Here is a 25048-nt window from a genome sequence, read left to right on the forward strand (position 1 = left end):
ATAGACAGTGACAATGGGCAGTAGATCAAACCCCAGTCATAGACAGTGACAATGGGCAGTGGGTCAGTCTACAATCACAGACAGCTACCCTAGGAGATCAAACCCCAGTCATAGACAGTGACAATGGGCAGTAGGTCAGTCTACAATCACAGACAGCTACCCCAGGAGATCAAACCCCAGTCATAGACAGTGACAATGCGCAGTAGGTCAGTCACAATCAGCCCAGGAGGTCATAGTCACATACAGTTGTGCTATGCAGAGATCCATCCTCAGTCACACGGAGTAAGCTCAGGAGATCAGTCATAAGTCACAGACAGTAAGCAAGGGATATCAGTCCTCAGACACAGACTCTGACACTGGGATATAAATCAATAGCAGACAGTTATCACAGAATATCCCAATATCAGTCATCACTCACAGACAGTGACACAAGGAGATCAGTCCTTTGTCATAGACAATAGCCCAAGGAGCTATGTCCTCATTGACCCCTCAGTCAAAGACCTTGAGCACAGGAAATCAGTCATCAATCACAAACAGTGACTCGAAGAGATTATTGATCAGTCACAGACAATAGCACTGGGCATAAGTCAGTCATAGACAGTGAAGTGGGCAGTAGGTCAATTCTCAGCCACTGAATGTGACATTAGGAGATCAGCCTCAGGCACATACCGTGAGGTTGGACTGGGGGTAAGTCACATATAGTGATCCAAGGAGATTATTCCTAGTTACAGTAACGGCACTGGAGATCAGTCCTAAGTCACAGACAGAGGCATTGAGAAGTAGGTCAGTCTTTAGTCATGGATAAGGCACCCAGGAGATGAGACCTCAGTCATAGACAGTTACTCTCTGCAGTAGGTCAATCCTCTGCACTCAGAGTAAGACCAGGATATCACTCTTTAGTCACCGAGAATGACAGCGGGCAGTAGGTCAGTCACAGATAATGTGGGAACAGAGATCAGTCATCTGTCACAGACAGTAACCCAGGGACATTAGTCCTCAGTCACAAACAGTGATGCTGGGCGGTACGTCAGCCCTCAGTCACAGATAGTTACCCCAGAAGGTCAGCCCTCAGTCACGGACACCGACCTCAGGAGATCAGTTTTCATTCTTCAGTCACAGTCGTTGATATCAGTAGATCACTCGACAATCACAGAGAGTGACCTCAGGAGATTAGGACTCAGCCACAGAAAGGGACATTAGGCAGTAGGTCAGTCACAGACTGTGATAATTGGAGATCCTTCGTCAATCGCAGACTGTGATTCCAGGATATCAATTGTCAATCAAAGATAATGACCCCATGATATTATCCCTCAGCCACAATCAGTAACACCAGGAGATCAGTCCTTGGTCACAGGCAGTGATTCAGGAGATCCATCCTCAGCCAGAGTTACTTCAGAAGATCATTCCTGACTCACAGACATAGATGATGGGAAATCAACAGCCAGCGACCCCAGGAGATGAGCTATCAATCTAAGGCAATGATCACAGGCAATACGCTCTCTGTGATATACAGTGACAGTAGGATATTGGTTCTCAGTCAGTGAGCTCAGGAGATCAGTCATCAGTCACAGACAGTGGCCCCAAGAAATCAGTCATCAATCACAAACAGTGACGCTGTGCAGAAGGTCAGTCATCAGTCACAGAGAGTTATTCTAGGAATTTGGTCCTCAGTCACAGATAGAGATACCAGACAGTAGGTCAGTCTTCTGTTATAGAAAGTGACCATAGGAGATAAGTTGTCAGTTCCAGATAATGATCCAGTCAGATCTATCCTAGTCATAGACAGTGACTCCAGGAGACCAGTGGTCTATCACAGCCATTGACCTCAGGAGATCAGTCCTTGGTCTCATACACTGAGCTCAGGAGATCAGTTTTCAAACACAGACGGTGACCCCAGGAAAGCAGTCCTCAGTCACAGATAGTAACGCCAAGAGATCAGTCACATACAGTAACCTCAGGTGATCAGTCCTCAGTCACAGACATTGGCACCAAGAGATCAGTTCTCAGTTACACCAGGATATCAGTCCTTACTCACAGATAGTAACCCCAGGTGATCAGTCTTTAGTTACAAACAGTGACCCCAGGAGATCAGTCTTTAGTTACAGACAGTGACCATAGGAGATCGGTCCTCAATCACAAACAGTGACCCCGGGAGATCAGTCCTCAGTCACAAACAGTAACCTCAGGTGATCAGTCCTCAACCACAGTGACCCGAGGGTATCAGTCATCGGTCACAGACAGCGACCCCAGAAGTGGGGCACCCTGCAGATGTTAGGCCCCTCCCAAATAACAGCTGGACGGTATGTGCCATGTTCTCTTTAATTATTCCTGTGCGCTGACAACTAAAGTGAAGTTCAACCTTCAGAATGACTATTTTCTTACCTCTTGTGATATCTTCTGACAGCGCTCCTTATGCTTGGTTGTCGTAGGGTCGGCGTATTCCGGGTCCCATTGATCTGTAAATGTGCATTTCACATATCTTGTACCAGTGTTTGCAGAAGACTTGGTAGTTGTTGTGGCTGTGGTGGTGGGCACACCTGTAAGAGTAAAGCAGAATTCATGATTAATGCTGGCCTTCCCTCCTTCACTCTACTTCCTGGCAGGTGGGCCTGAACGTGACTTTGTTCTGACCTTTAGGGCTGTCATATTTTACTTTTGTAGTTTCTTACATCTTCTATAACCTGGTGTGTTAGTGTCCATCTCATCATAGCTGAGGTATGAAGTATTACTGGCATGAGTGCTTACATCATCTTTGAGGTAAGGAGTGTTATTGTTGTAGCTCACATCATCTACAAGCTGTTGTGTTACTGTCACATCTCATCATAGCTCAGGTAAGAAGAACTACTGTCATTTCTTCTGTCATTGATCAGGTATGGGGTGTTACTATCATATCTCATACATTCACTCATGTGTGGCATTACCGGCATTAAAATGCAACATGATTCCTGAAGTTTGTTATATCTAACATCATTGCTGAGGTATTAAATGATACCAGTGTAGTATGTTGCACCATTGTGAGGTACGGAGAGATACTAGTCTAGTATGTTACATCAAGGGTGAGGTATGGAGTGTTTCTAGTATAGTACTTTACATCATTGCTGAGGTACGGAGAGTTCCTAGTATAGCATGTTGCATCATTGGTGAGGTATGGATCGTTTCTAGTATAGTATGTTACATCATTGCTGAGGTATGGAGTGTTACTGTTATTCTATCTTACATCTTTGCTAAGGTATGGAGAGTTCCTAGTTTAGCATGTTACATCATTGGTGAGGTATGGAGCGTTTCTAGTATAGTATTTTACATCATTGCTGAGGTACGGAGAGTTCCTAGTATAGCATGTTACATCATTGGTGAGGTATGGAGCGTTTCTAGTATAGTATTTTACATCATTGCTGAGGTATGGAGTGTTCCTAGTATAGCATGTTACATCATTGGTGAGGTATGGAGCGTTTCTAGTATAGTATTTTACATCATTGCTGAGGTACGGAGAGTTCCTAGTATAGCATGTTACATCATTGGTGAGGTATGGAGCGTTTCTAGTATAGTATTTTACATCATTGCTGAGGTACGGAGAGTTCCTAGTATAGCATGTTACATCATTGGTGAGGTATGGAGCGTTTCTAGTATAGTATCTTACACCATTGCTGAGGTATGGAGTGTTCCTAGTATAGCATGTTACATCATTGCTGAGGTATGGAGGGTTACTGTTATTCTATCTTACATCTTTGCTAAGGTATGGAGAGTTCCTAGTTTAGCATGTTACATCATTGGTGAGGTATGGAGCGTTTCTAGTATAGTATTTTACATCATTGCTGAGGTACGGAGAGTTCCTAGTATAGTATGTTATATCATTGGTGAGGTATAGAGTGATAATAGTCTAGTATGTTAGATTATTGGTGAGGTATGGAGTGATAATAGTCTAGTATCTTACATCTTTGCTGAAGTATGGAAAGTTAGAGCATGGGGTGTTATTATCTTATCTTGTATCATTGCTGTGGTATGAAGTATGAAGAGAGGGGTGTGGACCTTTGTATTAGGGGGACAGAAGGCTCGGGTGTGGCCCTTTGGATGTGAGGAAGGAAGAAGGCTAGGAGGGGGTGTAGGCCTTGGGATATGAGGGGAACAGAAAGCTTGGGAGGGGTGGACCTTTACAAATGAGGGAAATTATAGGGTCGGAGGCTGGTGTGAAAAGTTTGGATAGGATATGAGGGGGATAGAAAGCTCAGAGGGTGGTGGACTCTTTAATTAATTTAATTTAATTTAATTGCGGGTTTATATAGCGCTAGGATCGACTCCCGGAGGAGTATCTCCGCGCTTCAACCCTGGGGAACCCGTCCTGGCTCACCCTGAGAGATGGTCCCTAATGGGTATCTCTAAGGTGCGACCAAGCATCCCCGGCGGTCTGGGGGGCCGCTGTGAAGATGAGGCAAGCTAATGCCCAGAGTTGCCGAGTGTGGTCCCTGACTGGAGTAGGCACCGAGGCGAGAATTATCGAGCCCGCTGACCCTGGTCCACGACCCTGCCGCGTCGGGAATCGAACCCTGGTCCCGGGCCGTCTTCTGCTTACGGGTCTGCCGCCTCTAACCAGTGAGCCACACCACTCCACTCTGCCCTTCTGTCTTTGGACAGAAGGGGGACAGAACGGTCAGAATTTGACGTGGCCTTTGGATACGAGTGGCACAGAATCACTGCTTAATATTCCAGGAATAAGCACCGGGGCCCAAGGTTTTGCTCAGAATCCCACTGCGGGCACTACTGATTGTTGGCATGCAGGGTACCAAGGCTGTAAAGTCTTGATTCCACCACCAGACACTCCCTCTTCCTTTATCTCATTCTTGTGGGTTGTTTTTCATTCCTGCTTTATCGCTCTGTCACAAATTTTCAGGCTTTCTCTTTCTTCTTTACCCCTTGAGTGTTTTTCTCTCTCGTTCTCTGGGTCAAAGTCTGAGGAGGAAAAATGAGTGCCTGTCCCTGCCATCCCTCTGATGCCCAAACTAAGACGTCTCCTCTGCTTCAACTTTGCCTCCACACCTCTACGGGAAACCCCAAAGCAACACTGGCCCTGAAAGTGTGCACTGGGCCCTAACACATGCAAGGAAGGATTGTAAAACTGTCATAACTGGGGTTTACTGCACTACCCTGGTGCCCCTGCACCTGCAGCACACATGTTGTCTACAGCTCTGTGAAGCAGGCTGCCATCTCTTCTCACTCCATTGGACCATCGTTCCTAGGCCGTAGGCACAAATTAAGGTGTCTGCCCCTTTGTCCCAAAAAAAGAAAAATAAGGCAAAATGACCTACATATTGAACCCCCGCCACCCACCATTGCTGGGCCTGTTCCGCACTCAGGAAACGTGACCTGGGCCATAATTGGAGCAAATGGACCCCACTCCTCTTTTTGGTAGTAAGACAGTCATAACTTGGGTGCTGTGGCCTCTAACACGCCTGTCAGTAGTGCCACATGACCTACTAGTAGGGAAAGCCCTATAAACAAAAGACCCCATACATTGCCCCCCTTCCTCAAGGGCATTTGTCAGAGGATGTTGTTTCTGTCCATTTGTAATTAAACAAACGAGCCCCCACATCTCTTTAATTCTATCCATGGATCCAGCGTCGGATTAGTAATGCGGGCAGTCGGGCAATGCCTGAGGGGCCGGTATCTGAATTCCAGCTGTGGCCTGCTTTTTTAAGCAGCCAGGGGGCCGATGTGGGTGGTTTCTGCGTTTTTCGATACCGCCAGCAGCCTAGTGGGTGCCTGAGTGGCCTTTCTGGAGGCAGATGGGCGTCCATTACCTCCTTTTTATCAATGGGCAGAGGTGTCACTCCCTTTCTTTTTTCTGGGCCGGTCCTTTAATATATGCATATTGAGCGGGGGCCTGAGCAAAAGTGGCCTCACTTGTTTTCAGGTGTATTTCACCTGTGTAAACTAATCTGTGTGTTTGCTTGAAACCCCCACCGCCCGCCCCCTTTTTTATACATTTTCACAGAAGCAGTGGTTTGTGGAAAGGCAATATGCAAATGTGGGCCACTTTTTTTTTTGCTTGCCTATGTCGATTTTTAATCCCAATCCAACCCTGCATGGATCTGGCTCCCTCCATCTCGCGCCGGGGCTTTTACTCTCAGGTCCCCTTGGCCGGGAGGGAGCAGTGCTCTGTATATAAATGCAACCCTGCTGACCACTCCCTCTACCCCTGCAACAGAGGCCTAACACATGCCTCACGGCCCCCGCAGTGCTGAGGGGCCCTAGCTGCAGGGGGCCTCCCCAAAACAGTAGTCTGGCCTGAGAGCTCCTGATTAAATCTGGAACGGGGATCCCTCCATGTACCCGAAAGGTTAAGATTGACCTTGTGATGCCTCTGCCTGAGTGGGAGAGCAGGTCGGGGGTGGGGGTTGGAGGTTCTGTGCTGGGAATCTGTGGGAGGGACAGAAAACTAAAGAAGAGGCAACTCTTCTTACCAGGGTGCTTGCTACCTAAAAGAAAATGTAAATGTGTATAATTCTTTAATCAGCAAATGTAAGGCTGCTTGGGAGCGAGTATAGGCTTTAACTGGCGGAGTCACGTGGAGCTGCACCGTGACAACCATTTATCCTTCTTGAGAGATAATTGAAGGGCGGTCCAACTGAGTTCTGGAGTGAGTCTTTTTAATGGACGCTTATAAAGATGTATATAGGTATAGCCTGATTACTTATTACTAAGATATATAGATATAAATAATGATTTACATTAGTTTATGGCACAGGCTGGGACCTCAAAGCACTATAAATACACAAGCTGCTACTCTCTGCGCCAACCAGGATTCAATTCTGTGACTCTCTGGCCACACACAGACATCTGCACTGACTGCATGAGCCAACTGAGGTTTCAATATATACAAGAGCACATTTTCCACCGATTCGTTTAACTTGCATTTATTTTTAGTTTAATGTGTTGTTTTTCATTTAACACATGTATATATATTTTTATATGCAGTTACCTGATAGTGAAAAAATAACACAATAGTTACATTTCTCCGTAGTCACATCTTTAACCCCCACCACCCCACTCACTGATCCAGCCCAAGGGCCCTCAAGATCCCAGTCCCCACACTTCCTTCTGCACTTCACCCTCTGCATGTAAATGAAGATGACCTGGGAATGCAGCCACAGATCCCCAAGGGGACACACCCCACAACTAAAAGACCTCTGGCTTAGAGGGTGGTGGGGAAGGTGACTCTACTGAGTTTTAAAAAACAATGTGAAGTTAAGACGGCAGAACGCTTTGCAAGCTGGCAGAAATGGGAACAGCCTTGTTACTCGCCCTCGCCGAGCCAGACTCATGTTCAGGGGCGGCTCCTCCGTAATGGTGGAGGAGCGTCGGCCCACTCGTCAGAGTCAGTCAGAGAAAAATAAAACGACAACGAAACAATATCGTTTTATTTTTCTTTGACTGATTCTGAGTTGCGTGCAGGGCAGGGCTGGGCCATGAAAGGCAAATGGTGGCACTTAGAAGTGTGCATGCATGTTTGGCTGGCCGTCCTAGGCCGGCTCAACATACATGCGTACTACTATTTCTCAAACCCAGCTGTGATCACAGCCAGTTTCGAGAAATTCCGCAGGCTCACAGGCATTGCAGTATTGCCTGAGCAGCAGAGCAGACCACTCAGACTAATCCTGGTGCTGCTCTCCCAGAGTAGCGCCAGTATTGGCTGAGCAGCAGAGCAGACCACTCAGACTAATCCTGGTGCTGCTCTCCCAGAGCAGCACCAGTATTAGCTGAGCAGCAGAGCAGACTAGTCCTGGCGTTGCTCTCCCAGAGCAGCACAGTATTGTATGAGCAGCAGAGACGACCACTCAGACCAATCCTGGCGGTACTCTCCCAGAGCAGCAGCAGTATTGGCTGAGCAGCAGAGCAGACCACTCAGACTAATCCTGGTGCTGCTCTCCCAGAGCAGCACCAGTGTTGGCTGAGCAGCAGAGCAGACCAGTCCTGGCGTTGCTCTCCCAGAGCAGCACAGTATTGCATGAGCAGCAGAGACGACCACTCAGACCAATCCTGGCGGTACTCTCCCAGAGCAGCGCCAGTATTGACTAAGCAGCAGAGCAGTCCACTCAGACCAATCCTGGCAGTACTCTCCCAGAGCAGCACAGTATTGTCTGAGCAGCAGAGCAGACCACTCAGACCAATCCTGGCGCTGGTCTCCCGGAGCAGCGCCAGTATTGGCTGAGCAGCAGAGCAGACCTCTCAGACCAATCCTGGTGGTACTCTCCCACAGCAGCACAGTATTGTCTGAGCAGCAGAGCAGACCACTCAGACCAATCCTGGCGCTGGTCTCCCAGAGCAGCGCCAGTATTGGCTGAGCAGCAGAGCAGACCACTCAGACCAGTCCTGGCGTTGCTCTCCCAGAGCAACACAGTATTGTATGAACAGCAGAGAAGACCACTCAGACCAATCCTGGCGGTACTCTCCCAGAGCACCGCCAGTATTGGCTGAGCAGCAGAGCAGTCCACTCAGACCAATTCTGGCAGTAGTCTCCCAGAGCAGCACAGTATTGTCTGAGCAGCAGAGCAGACCACTCAGACCAATACTGGCGCTGGTCTCCCGGAGCAGCGCCAGTATTGGCTGAGCAGCAGAGCAGACCTCTCAGACCAATCCTGGTGGTACTCTCCCAGAGCAGCGCAGTATTGGCTGAGCAGCAGAGCAGACCACTCAGACCAATCCTGCCGCTGCTCCCCCTGCTCGAAATGCCAGAAACCGGTCCCCGGTAGCTTGTCTCCTTTCTGGTGAAGAATTGGCTTGGTAGTTTAGTCTGCCCTGTTCCCATGATGCACTGGGCCAGGGACAGACTGATTTGCATATAGCCGGGTTCTGAACTGGGATGGTGCAGTGAGATAAATAACGGTGATGGATCAAGCCCTGATCTTTGGACTGGGTAAGAGTGGTCTGCCTAATTCAGACACTCTATTCATCACCACCCCCTTTTCTGAATCGTTTTTGGCCACTATAGGTGTGGCAGGGTATACTCAGACATGAGTCCCTTTCTCACTGCACCATCAGGATTCAAGCAAGCCGGGCCGAAGACGGCTGAAATGCCAGAAACCGGTCCCCGGTAGCTTGTCTCCTTTCTGGTGAAGACTTGGCTTGGTAGTTTAGTCTGCCCTGTTCCCATGATGCACTGGGCCAGGGACAGACTGATTTGCATATAGCCGGGTTCTGAACTGGGATGGTGCAGTGAGATAAATAACGGTGCTGGATCAAGCCCTGATCTTTGGACTGGGTAAGAGTGGTCTGCTTAATTCAGACACTCTGTTCATCACCACCCCCTTTTCTGAATCGGTCTCCCGGAGCAGCGCCAGTATTGGCTGAGCAGCAGAGCAGACCAATCCTGGCGGTACTCTCCCAGAGCAGCGCAGTATTGGCTGAGAAGCAGAGCAGACAACTCAGACCAATCCTGCCGCTGCTCCCCCAGAGCAGCACCAGTATTGCTGAGCAGCAGAGCAGACCACTCAGACCAATCCTGCCGCTGCTCCCCAGAGCAGCACCAGTATTGGCTAAGCAGCAGAGCAGTGCAGACCACTCAGACCAATCCTGGCGGTACTCTCCCAGAGCAGTGCGAGTATTGGCTGAGCAGCAGAGCAGACCACTCAGACCAATCTTGCCGCAGCTCTCCCAGAGCAGCACCAGTATTGGCTGAGGAGCAGAGCAGACACCTCAGACCAATCCTGTCACTGCTCTCCCAGAGCAGAGCAGTATTTTCTGAGCAGCAGAGCAGACCACTCAGACCAATCCTGGCGGTACTCTCCCAGAGCAGCGCCAGTATTGGCTGAGCAGCAGAGCAGACAACTTAGACCAATCCTGCCGCTGCTCTCCCAGAGCAGAGCAGTATTTTCTGAGAAGCAGAGCAGACCACTCAGACCAATCCTGGCGGTACTCTCCCAGAGCAGCGCCAGTATTGGCTGAGCAGCAGAGCAGACCACTCAGACCAATCCTGCCGCTGCTCTCCCAGAGCAGCAGCAGTATAGGCTGAGCAATGCAAAAACAACAGGTGATGGCCAGAATGCAGAACAATGTCATACAGTACAGAGATCTGGGCCTAAATCCATCGTTTTTTTGCTCACCATGCCATTCCAGTTTGAACCCGGCCATATGCAAATCAGTCTTGACCCTATACCCCATGGGAACAGTCCAGCCCGAACTGCCAAGTCAAGTCCTCCCTGTACGGGAAACACGCATCCAAGGACTGGTTTTGGGCTTTCAGCCCTCATGAGCCTGGATAGCTTGATTTTAGTGGCATGGAGAGCACGGGACTCACGTCTGAGCATACCCGTCCCAATCTGGGTGACAAATGCAAAAACAACAGGTGATGGACAGAATGCAGAACAATGTCATACATTCACCCCAGTACAGAGATCTGGGCGTGAATCCATTGTTTTTTTGCTCACCATGCCATTCCAGTTTGAACCCGGCCATATGCAAATCAGTCTTGACCCTGTGCCCCATGGGAACAGTCCAGCCCGAACTGCCAAGCCTGGTCCTCTCTGGACTGGAAACAAGCATCCAAGGACCGGTTTTGGGCTTTCATCCCTCATCTGCCTGGATAGCTTGATTCCAGCACAAACTCATGGAGAGCACAAACTCATGTCTGAGCATACCCGTCCCCACTCGGGGTGACAAATGCGAAAACAACAGGTGATGGCCAGAATGCAGAACAATGTCATAGATTCACCCCAGTACAGAGATCTGGGCCTAAATCCATCGTTTTTTTGTCCCAGGATGCTTGTTTCCGGTCAAGGAAAGACATGGCTTGGCAGTTCGGGCTGGACTGTTCCCATGAGGCACAGGGTCAGACTGAATTGCATATGGCCATGTCTGAACTGGGGTGGCGGAGTGAGCTAAAGAATGGTGATGAATTAAACCCAGATCAGTTCACTGGGGTGAGTGTTTGATTTGCTCAAACGCTCCGTCCATCATCCCCTTTTGTATCGCTTTGTTCGCCCTAGGTTGGCAGGGTATGCTCAGACGTGAGTCCCTTGCTCACTTTGCTACTGGATTCAAGATAGCCTGGCTGATAAGGATTATGAATCCGAAACTGGTCCCAGGATGCTTGTTTCCGGTCCAGGGAAGACATGGCTTGGCAGTTCGGGCTGGACAGTTCCCATGAGGCACAGGATCAGACTGATTTGCAAATGGCCATGTCTGAACTGGGGTGGCGGAGTGAGCTAAAAAATGGTGATGGATTAATCCCAGATCAGTTGACTGGGGGTGAGTGTTTCATTTGCTCAAACGCTCCTTCCATCATCTCCTTTTGTATCGCTTTGTTCGCCCTAAGTTGGCAGGGTATGCTCAGACGTGAGTCCCTTGCTCACTTTGCCACTGGATTCAAGATAGCCTGGGTGATGAGGATTATCAATCAAAAACTGGTCCCAGGTGCTTGTTTCCTGTCCAGGGAAGACATGGCTTGGCAAATCGGGCTGGACTGTTCCCATGAGGCACAGGGTCAGACTGATCAGCATATGGCCATGTCTGACCTTGGGTGGCAGAGTGAGATAAAGAATGGTGATGGATTAAACCCAGATCAGTTGACGGGGGGTGAATGTTTGATTTGCTCAAACGGTCCATCATCCCCTGTTGTATCCCAGTATTGGCTGAGCAGCAGCTGCATTCCCAGAGACTGCAGGGAGAGCTCAGAGGCTGTGGGAGCTCACCGAGGCTGCTGGGAAAAGATACGTTTCTAAAAATTAATTTTCCACCCCCACGCCCGCCCATCAGTCCCCGCACCCCAATCTTCGTGTTGTGGCGGTTTACCACTGCTCATGTTGTCAGCTTGCATTTGGGGGCGGGAATTCACAAATTCAAATTGTAAATGGACAACTCTGAAAAGGGCACTTTTCCACGACAGAATCTAAACTGGAGCCCCTACGTGGGAAAAAATCCCTGATATAGATACCTACCTTTTGATGGCTTTTATGACTGTAAGTGATCTTTGGAAGGCACATTGCAGGCTCTTTACATGAAGAATTTCTGCACACAATTAAACTCCTATCTAACCTGGTACTGACTTGACTGACTATGGAAGGATGAGAGGCTAATGCTTGATTTAACCACTCTTGTCTACTGTTGACACAATGATCTCAGTAGTAACTGAACAAAAAAAACAGCTAGGGGACCTAATGCCACATTACCTGGAGTAATCACGTTGGGCCCGATTCACAGAACTAACTTAAGACAAAATTCTAAACTTACTACTATTGGTATTCACAGAAGTTAGGATTTTGTCTTAAGACAGACTTAAGTTAGGATTCTGTCTTAAGTCGGTCTTAAGTCTGTCTTAAGACAAAATCCTAACTTCTGTGAATACAAGAAGTAGTAAGTTTAGGATTTTGTATTAAGTTAGTTCTGTGAATCAGCCCCAGTATCAGTATACCCACACTGACCACCTCTAATGGCCAGCCTCCTATTGACCATACATTTAAACACCTTTTATTTCACAAGGAAGAGAGTGAACAAACACATCTGATTATCTTTTATCAATGAGCGCAAATTGTGACTCGTAGGTCCTTGTCACAGTGGTAGTTTTTTCTTTATTTTGATTCTTCATCCACCGTACAAAAAATGCAGCAGACGCTTTACGCATTGCAAAAGATTCCTCAGGGCAATATTATTAGTTTGAGGGCAGTATTAAAAAATCTGTTGACTTTTTTAGGATAGAGGCACAGACGTAGCTCATTGCAGCAGGGTCTCTGTTGTAGTTTGTAGTCCTTCTATTTTTGTGAGTTTCGATGCTTTCGTGAGGGGAGTTAGTGAAGGCTCACTGCCTTGTCTCTCTTTTTTGTGGTTTTTCGATATTATCAATTCACCTGTTCTCCAAAAAGAACTCCTAACACTACTTCAACAACTACAGTAGACCATACTGGATCGCGACTGTGCCGTACACATCCGCACTAGATGAACCCTTGAACCTTCAGGTAAGGGGGCCTTTGTGCTCACTGCGCCTTTGCAAAGTCTAGGAGAGATTCCGTGGACACTATAACATGAGTTTTTTTGTTTTCTTATGCACATAAATTATTTGTGAGGATTGACTACGGGCATCCGGCTTAAATGCATCCTTCGACTCCATGCCGTTCTGACTGATGCATACTTACAGACTGTCACTTTGGAGAATCAGTGAACTGATAATATTGCCCTGAGGAAGACTTTGAAAGGTGAAACGAGTTGGCTGCATTTTTTGTTTTGTGGATGTAGAATCGAAATAAAGGAAAAACAACCACATGCAGCATGATCATGGACTGCCATAGACTTGAACATAATATGAAAATCAAACATATGCAGCCAATGGTATGTATGTAACTTTCATGTTATGACAGTGATCATTGCATATGCAAACACCCTTCCAAACATCCACTTATTCATTAGGACTTGTGCCATTGTGGCTATGTCCCTATACTGAAACATGGGGCATTACTTAAGAAAAGTTGTTTTTCAGTACAAATGGATGGCAATATATGTTGCTAGCGAAAAACATCAGGTAGAGTTATGGTTAAAACTGAAAACTGTAGTAAAAAAGAAAAATCCCACTCTTTCAGAGAAAACACAAGGTAGTGAAAACCAAACGATTGTGTTAATTAGAGAAAAGAAAAGAAGCTACACTTCATAAAACCCAAAGCCAACCAAATCAGTTTCCAGTAGACCGACTGAAATGTCAGTGTGCTTTGGAATTTGCCTCTAAAGGACTGCTATGCATGTGGGCTGTTTAAGCGGCGATGCTCCAACTTTTTCTAAGGCAGCTGTACTTTGTGTTGGCCCACCTGTTGTTCCTGTTGTTGCGGCTGTTGTTGCAGTGGTTGATGCTGTTGTTGTGGCAGATGTTGCAGCAGTTGATGCTGTTGTTAGAGCTGTTGTGCCTGCTGCTGTTTTGGCAGATGTTGCAGCTGTCGTTGCTGCAGTTGTCGCAGCTGTTGTTTCTGCAGTGGTTCCAGCTGTTGTTTCTGCAGTTTCTGAGGTTGCTGTGGTGGGTGTCTGTGATGGTGATGTGTTTCCTCCAGCCCCCGTTGTACTGGATGCAGCTGTTGACTCTGAGGTGGCTGTGGTGGGGGCATTTGATAAGGTATAGCTCCCGCCAGCCCCCGTTTTTGCACCGGATATAGATGTGGGTCCTGAGGTGGCTGTAGTGGGTGCCTGTGATAGTGTCAAGCTCCCGATGCCCTCCGTTGTTGCACCATATGCAGATGTGGGTCCTGAGGTGGCTGTGGTGGGTGCCTGTGATGGTGTTGAGCTCCTGCTGGCCTCCGTTGTTGCACCATATACAGATGTGGGTCCTGAGATGGCTGTGGTGGGTGCCTGTGATGGTGTCGAGCTCTTGCTGGCCTCCGTTGTTGCACCATATGCAGATGTGGGTCCTGGGATGGCTGTGGTGGGTGCCTGTGATGGTGTTGAGCTCCTGCTGGCCTCCGTTCTTGCACCATATACAGATGTGGGCCCTGAGGTGGCTGTGGTGGGTGCCTGTGACGGTATCGAGCTCCCTCTGGCCTCCGTTGTTGCACCATATACAGATGTGGGTCCTGAGGTGGCTGTGGTGGGTGCCTGTGACAGTGTCGAGCTCCCGCTGGCCACCGTTGTTGCACCATATACAGCTGTGGGTCCTGAGGTGGCTGTGGTGGGTGCCTGTGACGGTGTCGAGCTCCTGCTGGCCTCCGCTGGTGCACCATATACAGATGTGGGCCCTGAGGTGGCTGTGGTGGGTGCCTGTGACGGTGTCGAGCTCCTGCTTGCCTCCTTTGTTGCATCATATGCAGATGTGGGTCCTGAGGTTACTGTGGTGGGTGCCTGTGACGGTGTCGAGCTCCCGCTGGCCTCCGTTGTTGCACCATATACAGATGTGGGCCCTAAGGTTACTCTGGTGGGTGCCTGTGACGGTGTCGAGCTCCCGCTGGCCTCCGTTGTTGCACCATATACAGATGTGGGCCCTAAGGTGGCTGTGGTGGGTGCCTGTGACGGTGTCGAGCTCCCGCTGGCCTCCGTTGTTGCACCATATACAGATGTGGCTCTGGTGGGTGCCTGTGACGGCGTCGAGCTCCCGCTGGCCTCCGTTGTTGCACCATATACAGATGTGGGCCCTGAGGTGGGAGTTGTGGGTTCCTGTGACGGTGTCGAGCCCCCGCTGGCCTCCGTTGTTGCACCATATACAGATGTGGGTCCTGAGGTGGCTGTGGTGGGTGCCTGTGACGGTGTCGAACTCCCGCTGGCCTCCGATGTTGCACCATATACAGATGTGGGTCCTAAGGTGGCTGTGGTGGGTGCCTGTGACGGTGTCGAGCTCCCACTGGCCTCCGCTGTTGCACCATATACAGATGTGGGTCCTGAGGTGGCTGTGGTGGGTGCCTGTGACGGTGTCGAGCTCCCGCTGGCCTCCGCTGTTGCACCATATACAGATGTGGGTCCTGAGGTGACTTTGGTGGGTACCTGTGATGGTGTCGAGCTCCCGCTGGCCTCCGCTGTTGCACCATATACAGATGTGGATCCTGAGGTGGCTGTGGTGGGTGCCTGTGACGGTGTCGAGCTCCTGCTGGCCTCCATTGTTGCACCATATACAGATGTGGGTCCTGAGGTGGCTGTGGTGGGTGCCTGTGATGGTGTCGAGATACCCCTGGCCTCCTTTGTTGCACCATATACAGATGTGGGTCCTGAGGTGGCTGTGGTGGGTTCCTGTGACGGTGTGGAGATACCGCTGGCCTCCGTTGTTGCACCATATACAGATGTAGGTCCAGAGGTGGCTGTGGTGGGTGCCTGTGATGGTGTCGAGCTCCCGCTGGCCTCCGTTGTTTCACCATATACAGATGTGGGTCCTGAGGTGGCTGTGGTGGGTGCCTGTGACGGTGTCGAGCTCCCGCTAGCCTCTGTTGTTGCACCATATACAGATGTGGGCCCTGAGGTGGCTGTGGTGGGTGCCTGTGACGGTGTCGAGCTCCCGCTGGCCTCCGGTGTTGCACCATATACAGATGTGGGCCCTGAGGTGTCTGTGGTGGGTGCCTGTGACGGTGTCGAGCCCCTGCTGGCCTCCGTTGTTGCACCATATACAGATGTGGGTCCTGAGGTGGCTGTGGTGGGTGCCTGTGACAGTGTCGAGCTCCCGCTGACCTCCGTTGTTGCACCATATACAGATGTGGGTCCTGAGGTGGCTGTGGTGGGTGCCTGTGACGGTGTCGAGCTCCCGCTGGCCTCCGCTGTTGCACCATATACAGATGTGGGTCCTGAGGTGGCTGTGGTGGGTGCCTGTGACGGTGTCGAGATCCCGCTGGCCTCCGCTGTTGCACCATATACAGATGTGGGTCCTGAGGTGTCTGTGGTGGGTGCCTGTGATGGTGTCGAGCTCCTGCTGGCCTCCGCTGTTGCACCATATACAGATGTGGGTCCTGAGGTGGCTGTGGTGGGTGCCTGTGACGGTGTCGAGCTCCCGCTGGCCTCCGTTGTTGCACCATATACAGATGTGGGTCCTGAGGTGGCTGTGGTAGGTGCCTGTGACGGTGTTGAGATACCGCTGGCCTCCGTTGTTGCACCATATACAGATGTGGGTCCTGAGGTGGCTGTGGTGGGTTCCTGTGACGGTTTGGAGATACTGCTGGCCTCCGTTGTTGCACCATATACAGATCTGGGTCCAGAGGTGGCTGTGGTGGGTGCCTGTGATGGTGTCGAGCTCCCTCTGGCCTCCGTTGTTGCACCATATACAGATGTGGGTCCTGAGGTGACTGTGGTGGGTGCCTGTGACGGTGTTGAGCTCCTGCTGGCCTCCCCTGTTGCACCATATACAGATGTGGGTCCAGAGGTGGCTGTGGTGGGTGCCTGTGACAGTGTCGAGCTCCCTCTGGCCTCCGTTGTTGCACCATATACAGATGTGGGTCCTGAGGTGACTGTGGTGGGTGCCTGTGACGGTGTTGAGCTCCTGCTGGCCTCCGCTGTTGCACCATATACAGATGTGGGTCCTGAGGTGGCTGTGGTGGGTGCCTGTGACAGTGTCGAGCTCCTGCTGGCCTCTGCTGTTGCACCATATACAGATGTGGGTCCTGAGGTGGCTGTGGTGGGTGTCTGTGACGGTGTCGAACTCCCGCTGGCCTCCGTTGTTGCACCATATACAGATGTGGGTCCTAAGGTGGCTGTGGTGGGTGCCTGTGACGGTGTCGAGCTCCCACTGGCCTCCGCTGTTGCACCATATACAGATGTGGGTCCTGAGGTGGCTGCGGTGGGTGCCTGTGACGGTGTCGAGCTCCCGCTGGCCTCCGCTGTTGCACCATATACAGATGTGGGTCCTGAGGTGGCTGTGGTGGGTGCCTGTGACGGTGTCGAGCTCCCGCTGGCCTCCGCTGTTGCACCATATACAGATGTGGGTCCTGAGGTGGCTTTGGTGGGTACCTGTGATGGTGTCAAGCTCCCGCTGGCCTCCGCTGCTGCACCATATACAGATGTGGATCCTGAGGTGGCTGTGGTGGGTGCCTGTGACGGTGTCGAGCTCCTGCTGGCCTCCATTGTTGCACCATATACAGATGTGGGTCCTGAGGTGGCTGTGGTGGGAGCCTTTGATGGTGTCGAGATACCGCTGGCCTCTGTTGTTGCACCATATACAGATGTGGGTCCTGAGGTGGCAGTGGTGGGTTCCTGTGACGGTGTGGAGATACCGCTGGCCTCCGTTGTTGCACCATATACAGATGTAGGTCCAGAGGTGGCTGTGGTGGGTGCCTGTGATGGTGTCGAGCTCCCGCTGGCCTCCGTTGTTTCACCATATACAGATGTGGGTCCTGAGGTGGCTGTGGTGGGTGCCTGTGACGGTGTCGTGCTCCCGCTAGCCTCCGTTGTTGCACCATATACAGATGTGGGCCCTGAGGTGGCTGTGGTGGGTGCCTGTGACGGCGTCGAGCTCCCGCTGGCCTCCGGTGTTGCACCATATACAGATGTGGGTCCTGAGGTGGCTGTGGTGGGTGCCTGTGACAGTGTCGAGCTCCCGCTGACCTCCGTTGTTGCACCATATACAGATGTGGGTCCTGAGGTGGCTGTGGTGGGTGCCTGTGACGGTGTCGAGCTCCCGCTGGCCTCCGCTGTTGCACCATATACAGATGTGGGTCCTGAGGTGGCTGTGGTGGGTGCCTGTGACGGTGTCGAGATCCTGCTGGCCTCCGCTGTTGCACCATATACAGATGTGGGTCCTGAGGTGTCTGTGGTGGGTGCCTGTGATGGTGTCGAGCTCCTGCTGGCCTCCGCTGTTGCACCATATACAGATGTGGGTCCTGAGGTGGCTGTGGTGGGTGCCTGTGACGGTGTCGAGCTCCCGCTGGCCTCCGTTGTTGCACCATATACAGATGTGGGTCCTGAGGTGGCTGTGGTAGGTGCCTGTGACAGTGTCGAGCTCCCTCTGACCTCCGTTGTTGCACCATATACAGATGTGGGTCCTGAGGTGGCTGTGGTGGGTGCCTGTGACGGTGGCGAGACACCGCTGGCCTCCGTTGTTGCACCATATACAGATCTGGGTCCTGAGGTGGCTTCCTGTGACGGTTTGGAGATACTGCTGGCCTCCGTTGTTGCACCATATACAGATGTGGGTCCAGAGGTGGCTGTGGTGGGTGCCTGTGATGGTGTCGAGCTCCCGCTGGCCTCCGTTGTTGCACCATATACAGATGTGGGTCCTGAGGTGGCTGTGGTGGGTGCCTGTGACGGTGTCGAGCTCCCGCTGGCCTCCGCTGTTGCACCATATACAGATGTGGGCCCTGAGGTGGCTGTGGTGGGTGCCTGTGACGGTGTCGAGCTCCCACTGGCCTCCGTTGTTGCACCATACACAGATGTGGGTCCTGAGGTGGCTGTGGTGGGTGCCTGTGACGGTGTCGAGCTCCCGCTGGCCTCCGTTGTTGCACCATATACAGATGTGGGTCCTGAGGTGGCTGTGGTGGGTGCCTGTGATGGTGTCAAGCTCCCGCTGGCCTCAATTGTTGCACCATATACAGATGTGGGTCCTGAGGTGGCTGTGGTGGGTGCCTGTGATGGTGTTGAGCTCCTGCTGGCCTCCGCTGTTGCACCATATACAGATGTGGGTCCTGAGGTGGCTGTGGTGGGTGCCTGTGACAGTGTCGAGCTCCTGCTGGCCTCTGCTGTTGCACCATATACAGATGTGGGTCCTGAGGTGGCTGTGGTGGGTGTCTGTGACGGTGTCGAGCTCCCGCTGACCTCCATTGTTGCACTATATACAGATGTGGGTCCTGAGGTGGCTGTGGTGGGTGCCTGTGACGGTGTTGAGATACCGCTGGCCTCCGTTGTTGCACCATATACAGATGTGGGTCCTGAGGTGGCTGTGGTGGGAGCCTGTGACGGTGTGGCGATACTGCTGGCCTCCGTTGTTGCACCATATACAGATGTGGGTCCTGAGGTGGCTGTGGTGGGTGCCTGTGACGGTGTCGAGCTCCCGCTGGCCTCCGTTGTTGCACCATATACAGATGTGGGTCCTGAGGTGGCTGTGGTGGGTGCCTGTGACGGTGTCGAGCTCCCGCTGGCCTCCGTTGTTGCACCATATACAGATGTGGGCCCTGAGGTGGCTGTGGTGGGTGCCTGTGATGGCGTAGAGCTCCCACCAGCCTCCGTTGGTGCACTGGATACAGATGTGGGTTCTGAGGTGGGTGTGGTGGGTTCCTGTGATGGCGTCGAGCTCCCACTAGTCCCTGTTGCTGCACTGGATGTAGACATGCTCTCTCCAGTGGTTCTCATTGCTGTGGTTGTTGTTCCAGATGTTGTTTCAGTGGTTAAAGCTGCTGTGGTTCCACTAGTTGTTCCTGAGGTGGTTGCTGCTGTAGTACCGCCCGTAGCTCCAGATGTTGGGACTTCTGTAGTTGAGGCTGTCGTAGTTGTGGGGGCAGTTGTAGGGAGACTATAGGGTACACCTGTAGTGGGATGATTTGGGTAGGAATAATAATTAAGATTCACACCTGTTAAACCTGGCCACATACAGTCAATTTTGGAGAGTGTGCTTTATGTGTGAACTAATTGACTAATAAACACAAATATGTACTCTGATTATTTTTTATCCCCTTACATGTTTTGGCATAAGCAATAGCATGACAGAAATATTATACAAGCAGAAAGGAAGTTTGTCTTCGAGCCTATGTGAGTGTAAATACCCCCATGGGCTAGTATGAGAATTAAACGACTCTGCAGCTCAATCAGAACTTGTTGAAGGCTGGAAGTAGCCTAAATGTCACTGCACTGTAAGCTCACTTTTACTCTCTCACAATTTTTCCTATTTCACAGCAGAGTGCAGTCCAGGGGGCCAGCAGTGTAAGTTAAGTTTCCTTTTCACACAATTAGAAGTTGATCACAGCAGAGTGCAGCCTCTGTAGTGTTGTATTGTGAGGTCACCTTTACTGTCACACAAGCAGAGCTTTGTCACTGCAGAGTGTAAGTCCCTCAGCCTATAGTGTGAGTTAAACTTCTTGTCACACGATCAGAGCTTTGTCACTGCAGAGTGCAAGTCCCTCAGCCTGTAGTGTGAGTTAAACTTCCTTGTCACACGATCAGAGCTTTGTTACTGCAGATTGCAAACTCTATAGTTCACCTTTATCACCACACAAGCAGGACTTAGACACAGCAGACTACAGGCCCCTCCCTTTGTAGAATGGGTTAACCGCCATTGTTGCATAATTATAACTTGGTCACAGCAGAGTGCAATCTAGGGGGCCTGAAGTGTGAATTTACTTTTACTGTCACACAATCAGAGGTTGCTCATGGGAGAGTGCAGGCTAGATGACTTTGCACTGTGGGCTCACCATTACAGTCACACAATCAGAGGTCGCTCACAGAGGGGTGCACATAAGTGACCTGCATTGTGAGTTAACCTTTACTGCTTCACAATCAGAGCATGTTCAGGGCAGAGTGAAGCCTCACTGGACCTACAGTATGAAATAACCCTCTTTAAAACACAATCCTATTTTGTTCACAACAGAGTGTAGGCTTTGTTTACTGTCACACGGTCAAAGCTTGTTCACAGTAAAATGCAGGCAGCCAGGGCTCTCCACCCATGCTTGCACTCAGTGCTTCATTTATGCTGGTGTTTGCGTGTGCTCAACACCGGTACTTATTTCTGAACACTAGCACACGTAAGAGTCCACAGCATGGGGGCGCTATGTAGCTAGTTTGTGTAGGAGAGTAAGCATGGGCGGAAAATCCGTTCCGCTCGCGGATTTTGCGGATTTTCGGTAAATTCGCAATTCGCAAACTCTCGCGAATTTACCGAAAATCCGCAAATTCGCACGCAGCGGATTTTTTTTCTTGGTGATACAATATTGCGGCGTGCGGCGTTCACTTACCGTCATTCAGCGTTTGCCGAGTTGTTTTTCTCGATATTTTGCGAGTGCTGCGCCATTTTGGATCTTGCTGCGGGATCCCGCAGGAGTTTGGCGACGCATCGCGAGAGTTCGCAATTGCGAACATGTAGGTGCGGCGGGCAGCAACAATCTCGCACTCGCGAAATTACAAAATTTGCAATTCTGCACAAGAAATCCACTAGCAAGCAGCATAGACCTTCTGAAAATGATGATTTTATCAGAATAACTCCTCAGGTTGACATTTGCCTGCCCTTTTTTGGATTTGAGGCCCTTTGACTTTCTTTGGATCACTTTTGGATCAGAAATCAACTTTCACAAGTAAGTTTGTTTGGGGCATTACAGTTGCTGTTCTGCAGAAAAACGAGTTTTGCAAAACTGAAAGCACTCAGCAGGTGCAAAAGCTCACTCATCATTAGTAACCATTCCCTGTAGTACTTCCTGAGGGGCCCCTCCAGAGTTCACTTGCCTATGTTTGTTTGGGGCATTACAGTTGCTGTTCTGCAGAAAACCGAGTTTTGCAAAACTGAAAGCACTCAGCAGGTGCAAAAGTTCAAACTCATCATTAGTAATAGTAACCATTCCCTGTTGTGCTTCCTGACTGGGGCCCCTCCAGAGTTCAGTTGCTAGTTGCAACAATTTTATGACCCTGCTCTGACCCTCACAGCAGGCTCATAGAATAGCTACAAGTAGGCCTCAAAGGTCCTGGAAAAAAAAATTGCACTGCAACAGAAAGCAAATTACAGATAAGGAAGCAGGTGCCAGACTGGAATTTTAAAACAGTGACACATTAATAAATCAACCCCAAATTAATTCATGTCAGTTGAAGCAGGCCAGGTGTGCTTGCTTTCCCCCCCATAATCTACAGTGATGATGAACCAGAGGGTGGCATTGATGTACCAGAGGGTGGCATGGGTGAAACAGAGGGTGGCAGTGGTGAAACAGAGGGTGCTGGGAACCTGTGATGATGAACCAGACGTAGAAACAACATAGTCGCGACCGTTGCGAGCCGACAAGTAAGTTCGCAATTGCGAACTGGTACAAAACCCTCACGAACTGGCAGAAACCCTTGCGAACAAAAAAAAAACAAAATCTGCAAATTCGCGAGAATTTGAGGATTTTGCGGATTGCGAGTTCGCAAATACGCAAATTTGCTAACGCCAGATTCGCAAAATTCGCCCATGCTTATAGGAGAGTGCATCAGTGGAGTGTGTAACTAGTTGAAAAACAGCTCTCCCAGGCCACCCCTACAGTGTGGGATGGCCTTCAATATTCAAAAATGTCCCACTTATTTGAATGTGATCATTAGTAGGTAATACTGGCATTGGCATACTGCAGCAGTGGCATGAGCTATGGGTGGTGCCAGCAGCAGTGCACCCCTGTGAAAAAAACAGGGGTACTGGGACTTAATTGTTTACATATTAAGCACTACTTGCACCATTACCAGAGTTGAGCAGCTCGGTAGGTTTAGCTGGAAGCATTTTGGGGACGATTTTATGTTTAGATTTTTTTCAGCAACTTCTAACATAAAAAGAAATGATGTCTAATCCCCTCTTTCACATACATTGATTTTTCCCTGTTACCCTGTAATCTAAAACATGCCAAATTCGACAATTCAAGATTTTAATTATGAGCTTTATGAATTAATTTGTTACGTTACTGGATTTTTGTATAGTGTGGCATTCACCAATGACTTGGCCTCTCTGATCTTTGTGCAGACACTGGTCTGTAGTTGTGTCATCCATACAGGGTTCTGCACCAGATGGTGGATGGTTTGAAGGGTCTGGAACACCCTGACAGATGTGTGCCATAAGGGGGGACAAGGGAGCCTTCTGACGTTCCATCGCACCCTGTGTCAACGTTGCATTTGCAGTGGGTTGCCTCTGCGTGGTGGCTCACCATTGGGGTTGGGCTCTTGAGGCCTCTGCCTGTCCGCAGTCAGCGGTGGCAGGGTTTTTGCATAGTACTATTGAGTCTTGCACCTTTTCCAATGGCCTAGGCGGTTGCATGGCAGTCTTTCTAGCACAAAATATGTGGATCTGGAGTTCCTCCTCTCAGATGAACTGCTCCTGAGATAGGGTTTATTGGAAATCGCCACCCTGAGAACTTGGGGGCTGATTCACAGAACTAACTTAAGACAAAATTCTAAACGTACTACTTTTGGTATTCACAGAAGTTAGGATTTTGTCTTAAGACAGACCTAAGATGGAGGAGCTTAGCGCGCATCCAAGATGGTCGCTTGAGCACAGGGCTCCCGAGACCCTCTCCGCCTCCCGCATATATCCTGTCACTAGTCCTGATGAAGACGACGGGTTATTAAGGACATGACCCTGCTGACATAAAAGCTCTTTTCAGGAATCGATTTGGATGCCGGGAACCAGACTTATTCCACTCCGAAAGTTGACGGCCTACACCGAGGAGCAGCCAGGGACTCGAGTCCCCGAGAGACCCAGGTGATAGTTGAATAACAATGGCCAGTGGAAGTAGACCAGTGCCCTTGAGGTACTTTCGGTTTCATTTTTGGATTTTGCCTATCGAAACTTGCCACCATCTGACTTCGGCGGCCCATGGACTGAACTTCGGATTGTGCGGTCGCCTGTTGCGTCTCATATCTAGACTCTCCCAAGATCGACTTGTGAGGAGCCATTCTCACCAAGTCTCAGAGGCCCCTCCGGGGCACATCGCTCAACATGGCGAGCAAGCCAGATAGCAAGAAGCGGACGACCAAAGTCACGCACCGAGGGGGCACAATTCAATCAAATGTCATGGATCGGTACACTCGGCATAAAGGATCCCCCAGTGGTGTCAGTAAAACCTTGGAAGAGACCGGGGATGGCTCCTCAGCGACGGGTGAGTTGACTTTGCGAGACGTCATGGGCGCCATTGAGGGCATGAAGACGTCCATGGGCCAGCAATATGAGACATTGGCTCTAAAGCTTGATACTGTGGCTATCGATGTTAACCTGATCAGGACTGATCTGGCGAAGACCAACAAACTGGTCCAGTCTCTGGATATCAAGACCTCCAGCCTCACGACCGACATGTCCGATCTCCAAACAGAGGTTCGCAATCTACGATCCTCCAACGACCTATTCGCCCGCCGGCTGGAAGATTTTGAAAGTCGAGCAAGGCGCAATAACGTTCATATCATCGGGGTTCCGGAGAAGTCCACCGAGTTGACTACGGATTTCCTAGTGGAGGACTTGGTTTTGAATCATCTGGCCCCCAAGGGCCTCAGTAACTTTTTTGCTGTTGAACGTGCCCACAGAGTACCGGGCGGGAAGCATAAACCAGGCGCTACACCACGGCCCATAATTGCTAGAATCTTCAACTTTAGAGACAGAGGCGCTATCCTGCAGGCATCGCGGGCCAATGGCCCCACGAAATTTGAGAATGTGACGGTTAGCTTCTACCCAGACTTCACTCAATCCGTGCAGAAGCAGAGGATGGGTTTCTTGGGGGTGAAACGGAGATTAAGAGACATGGGATTGAAGTACGCAATGCTCTTTCCTGCTCGACTGCGTGTCGAATACAACGAACGGACATTCTTCTTTGATCGGCCTGAGGTCATTAGTGACTGGCTTGACACCCTGCAGACACATCGAGACCGCCCGGAGCATTCGGGGGCGCAGAATGAGGCCCATTGGAAACGGAGTAGGGAAAGGTGACCGGCACGAGCAATGTATGGACTTCGCAGCAGTGGTTTGATGACTTTTTGTGTTTCT

General features: G+C 50.4%; 1 protein-coding gene across 1 annotated transcript in view; it reads right to left on the reverse strand.

The window, feature by feature from the left end:
- Window positions 1–2708, reverse strand: part of LOC147740889 (uncharacterized) — an 88231-nt gene extending 85523 nt beyond the window's left edge. The window contains exons 1-2 of the mRNA XM_086925039.1: window positions 2654–2708; window positions 2383–2537 (exon numbers count right to left, since the gene is read on the reverse strand). Of these exons, the coding sequence (XP_086781165.1) occupies window positions 2383–2537; window positions 2654–2708 (210 nt within the window). The remainder of the gene's footprint in view (window positions 1–2382; window positions 2538–2653) is intronic.
- Window positions 2709–25048: the final 22340 nt, after the last annotated feature.

This window comes from Lissotriton vulgaris, chromosome 1_1 (assembly GCF_964263255.1).
Source record: "Lissotriton vulgaris chromosome 1_1, aLisVul1.2, whole genome shotgun sequence".
NCBI lineage: Eukaryota > Metazoa > Chordata > Amphibia > Caudata > Salamandridae > Lissotriton > Lissotriton vulgaris.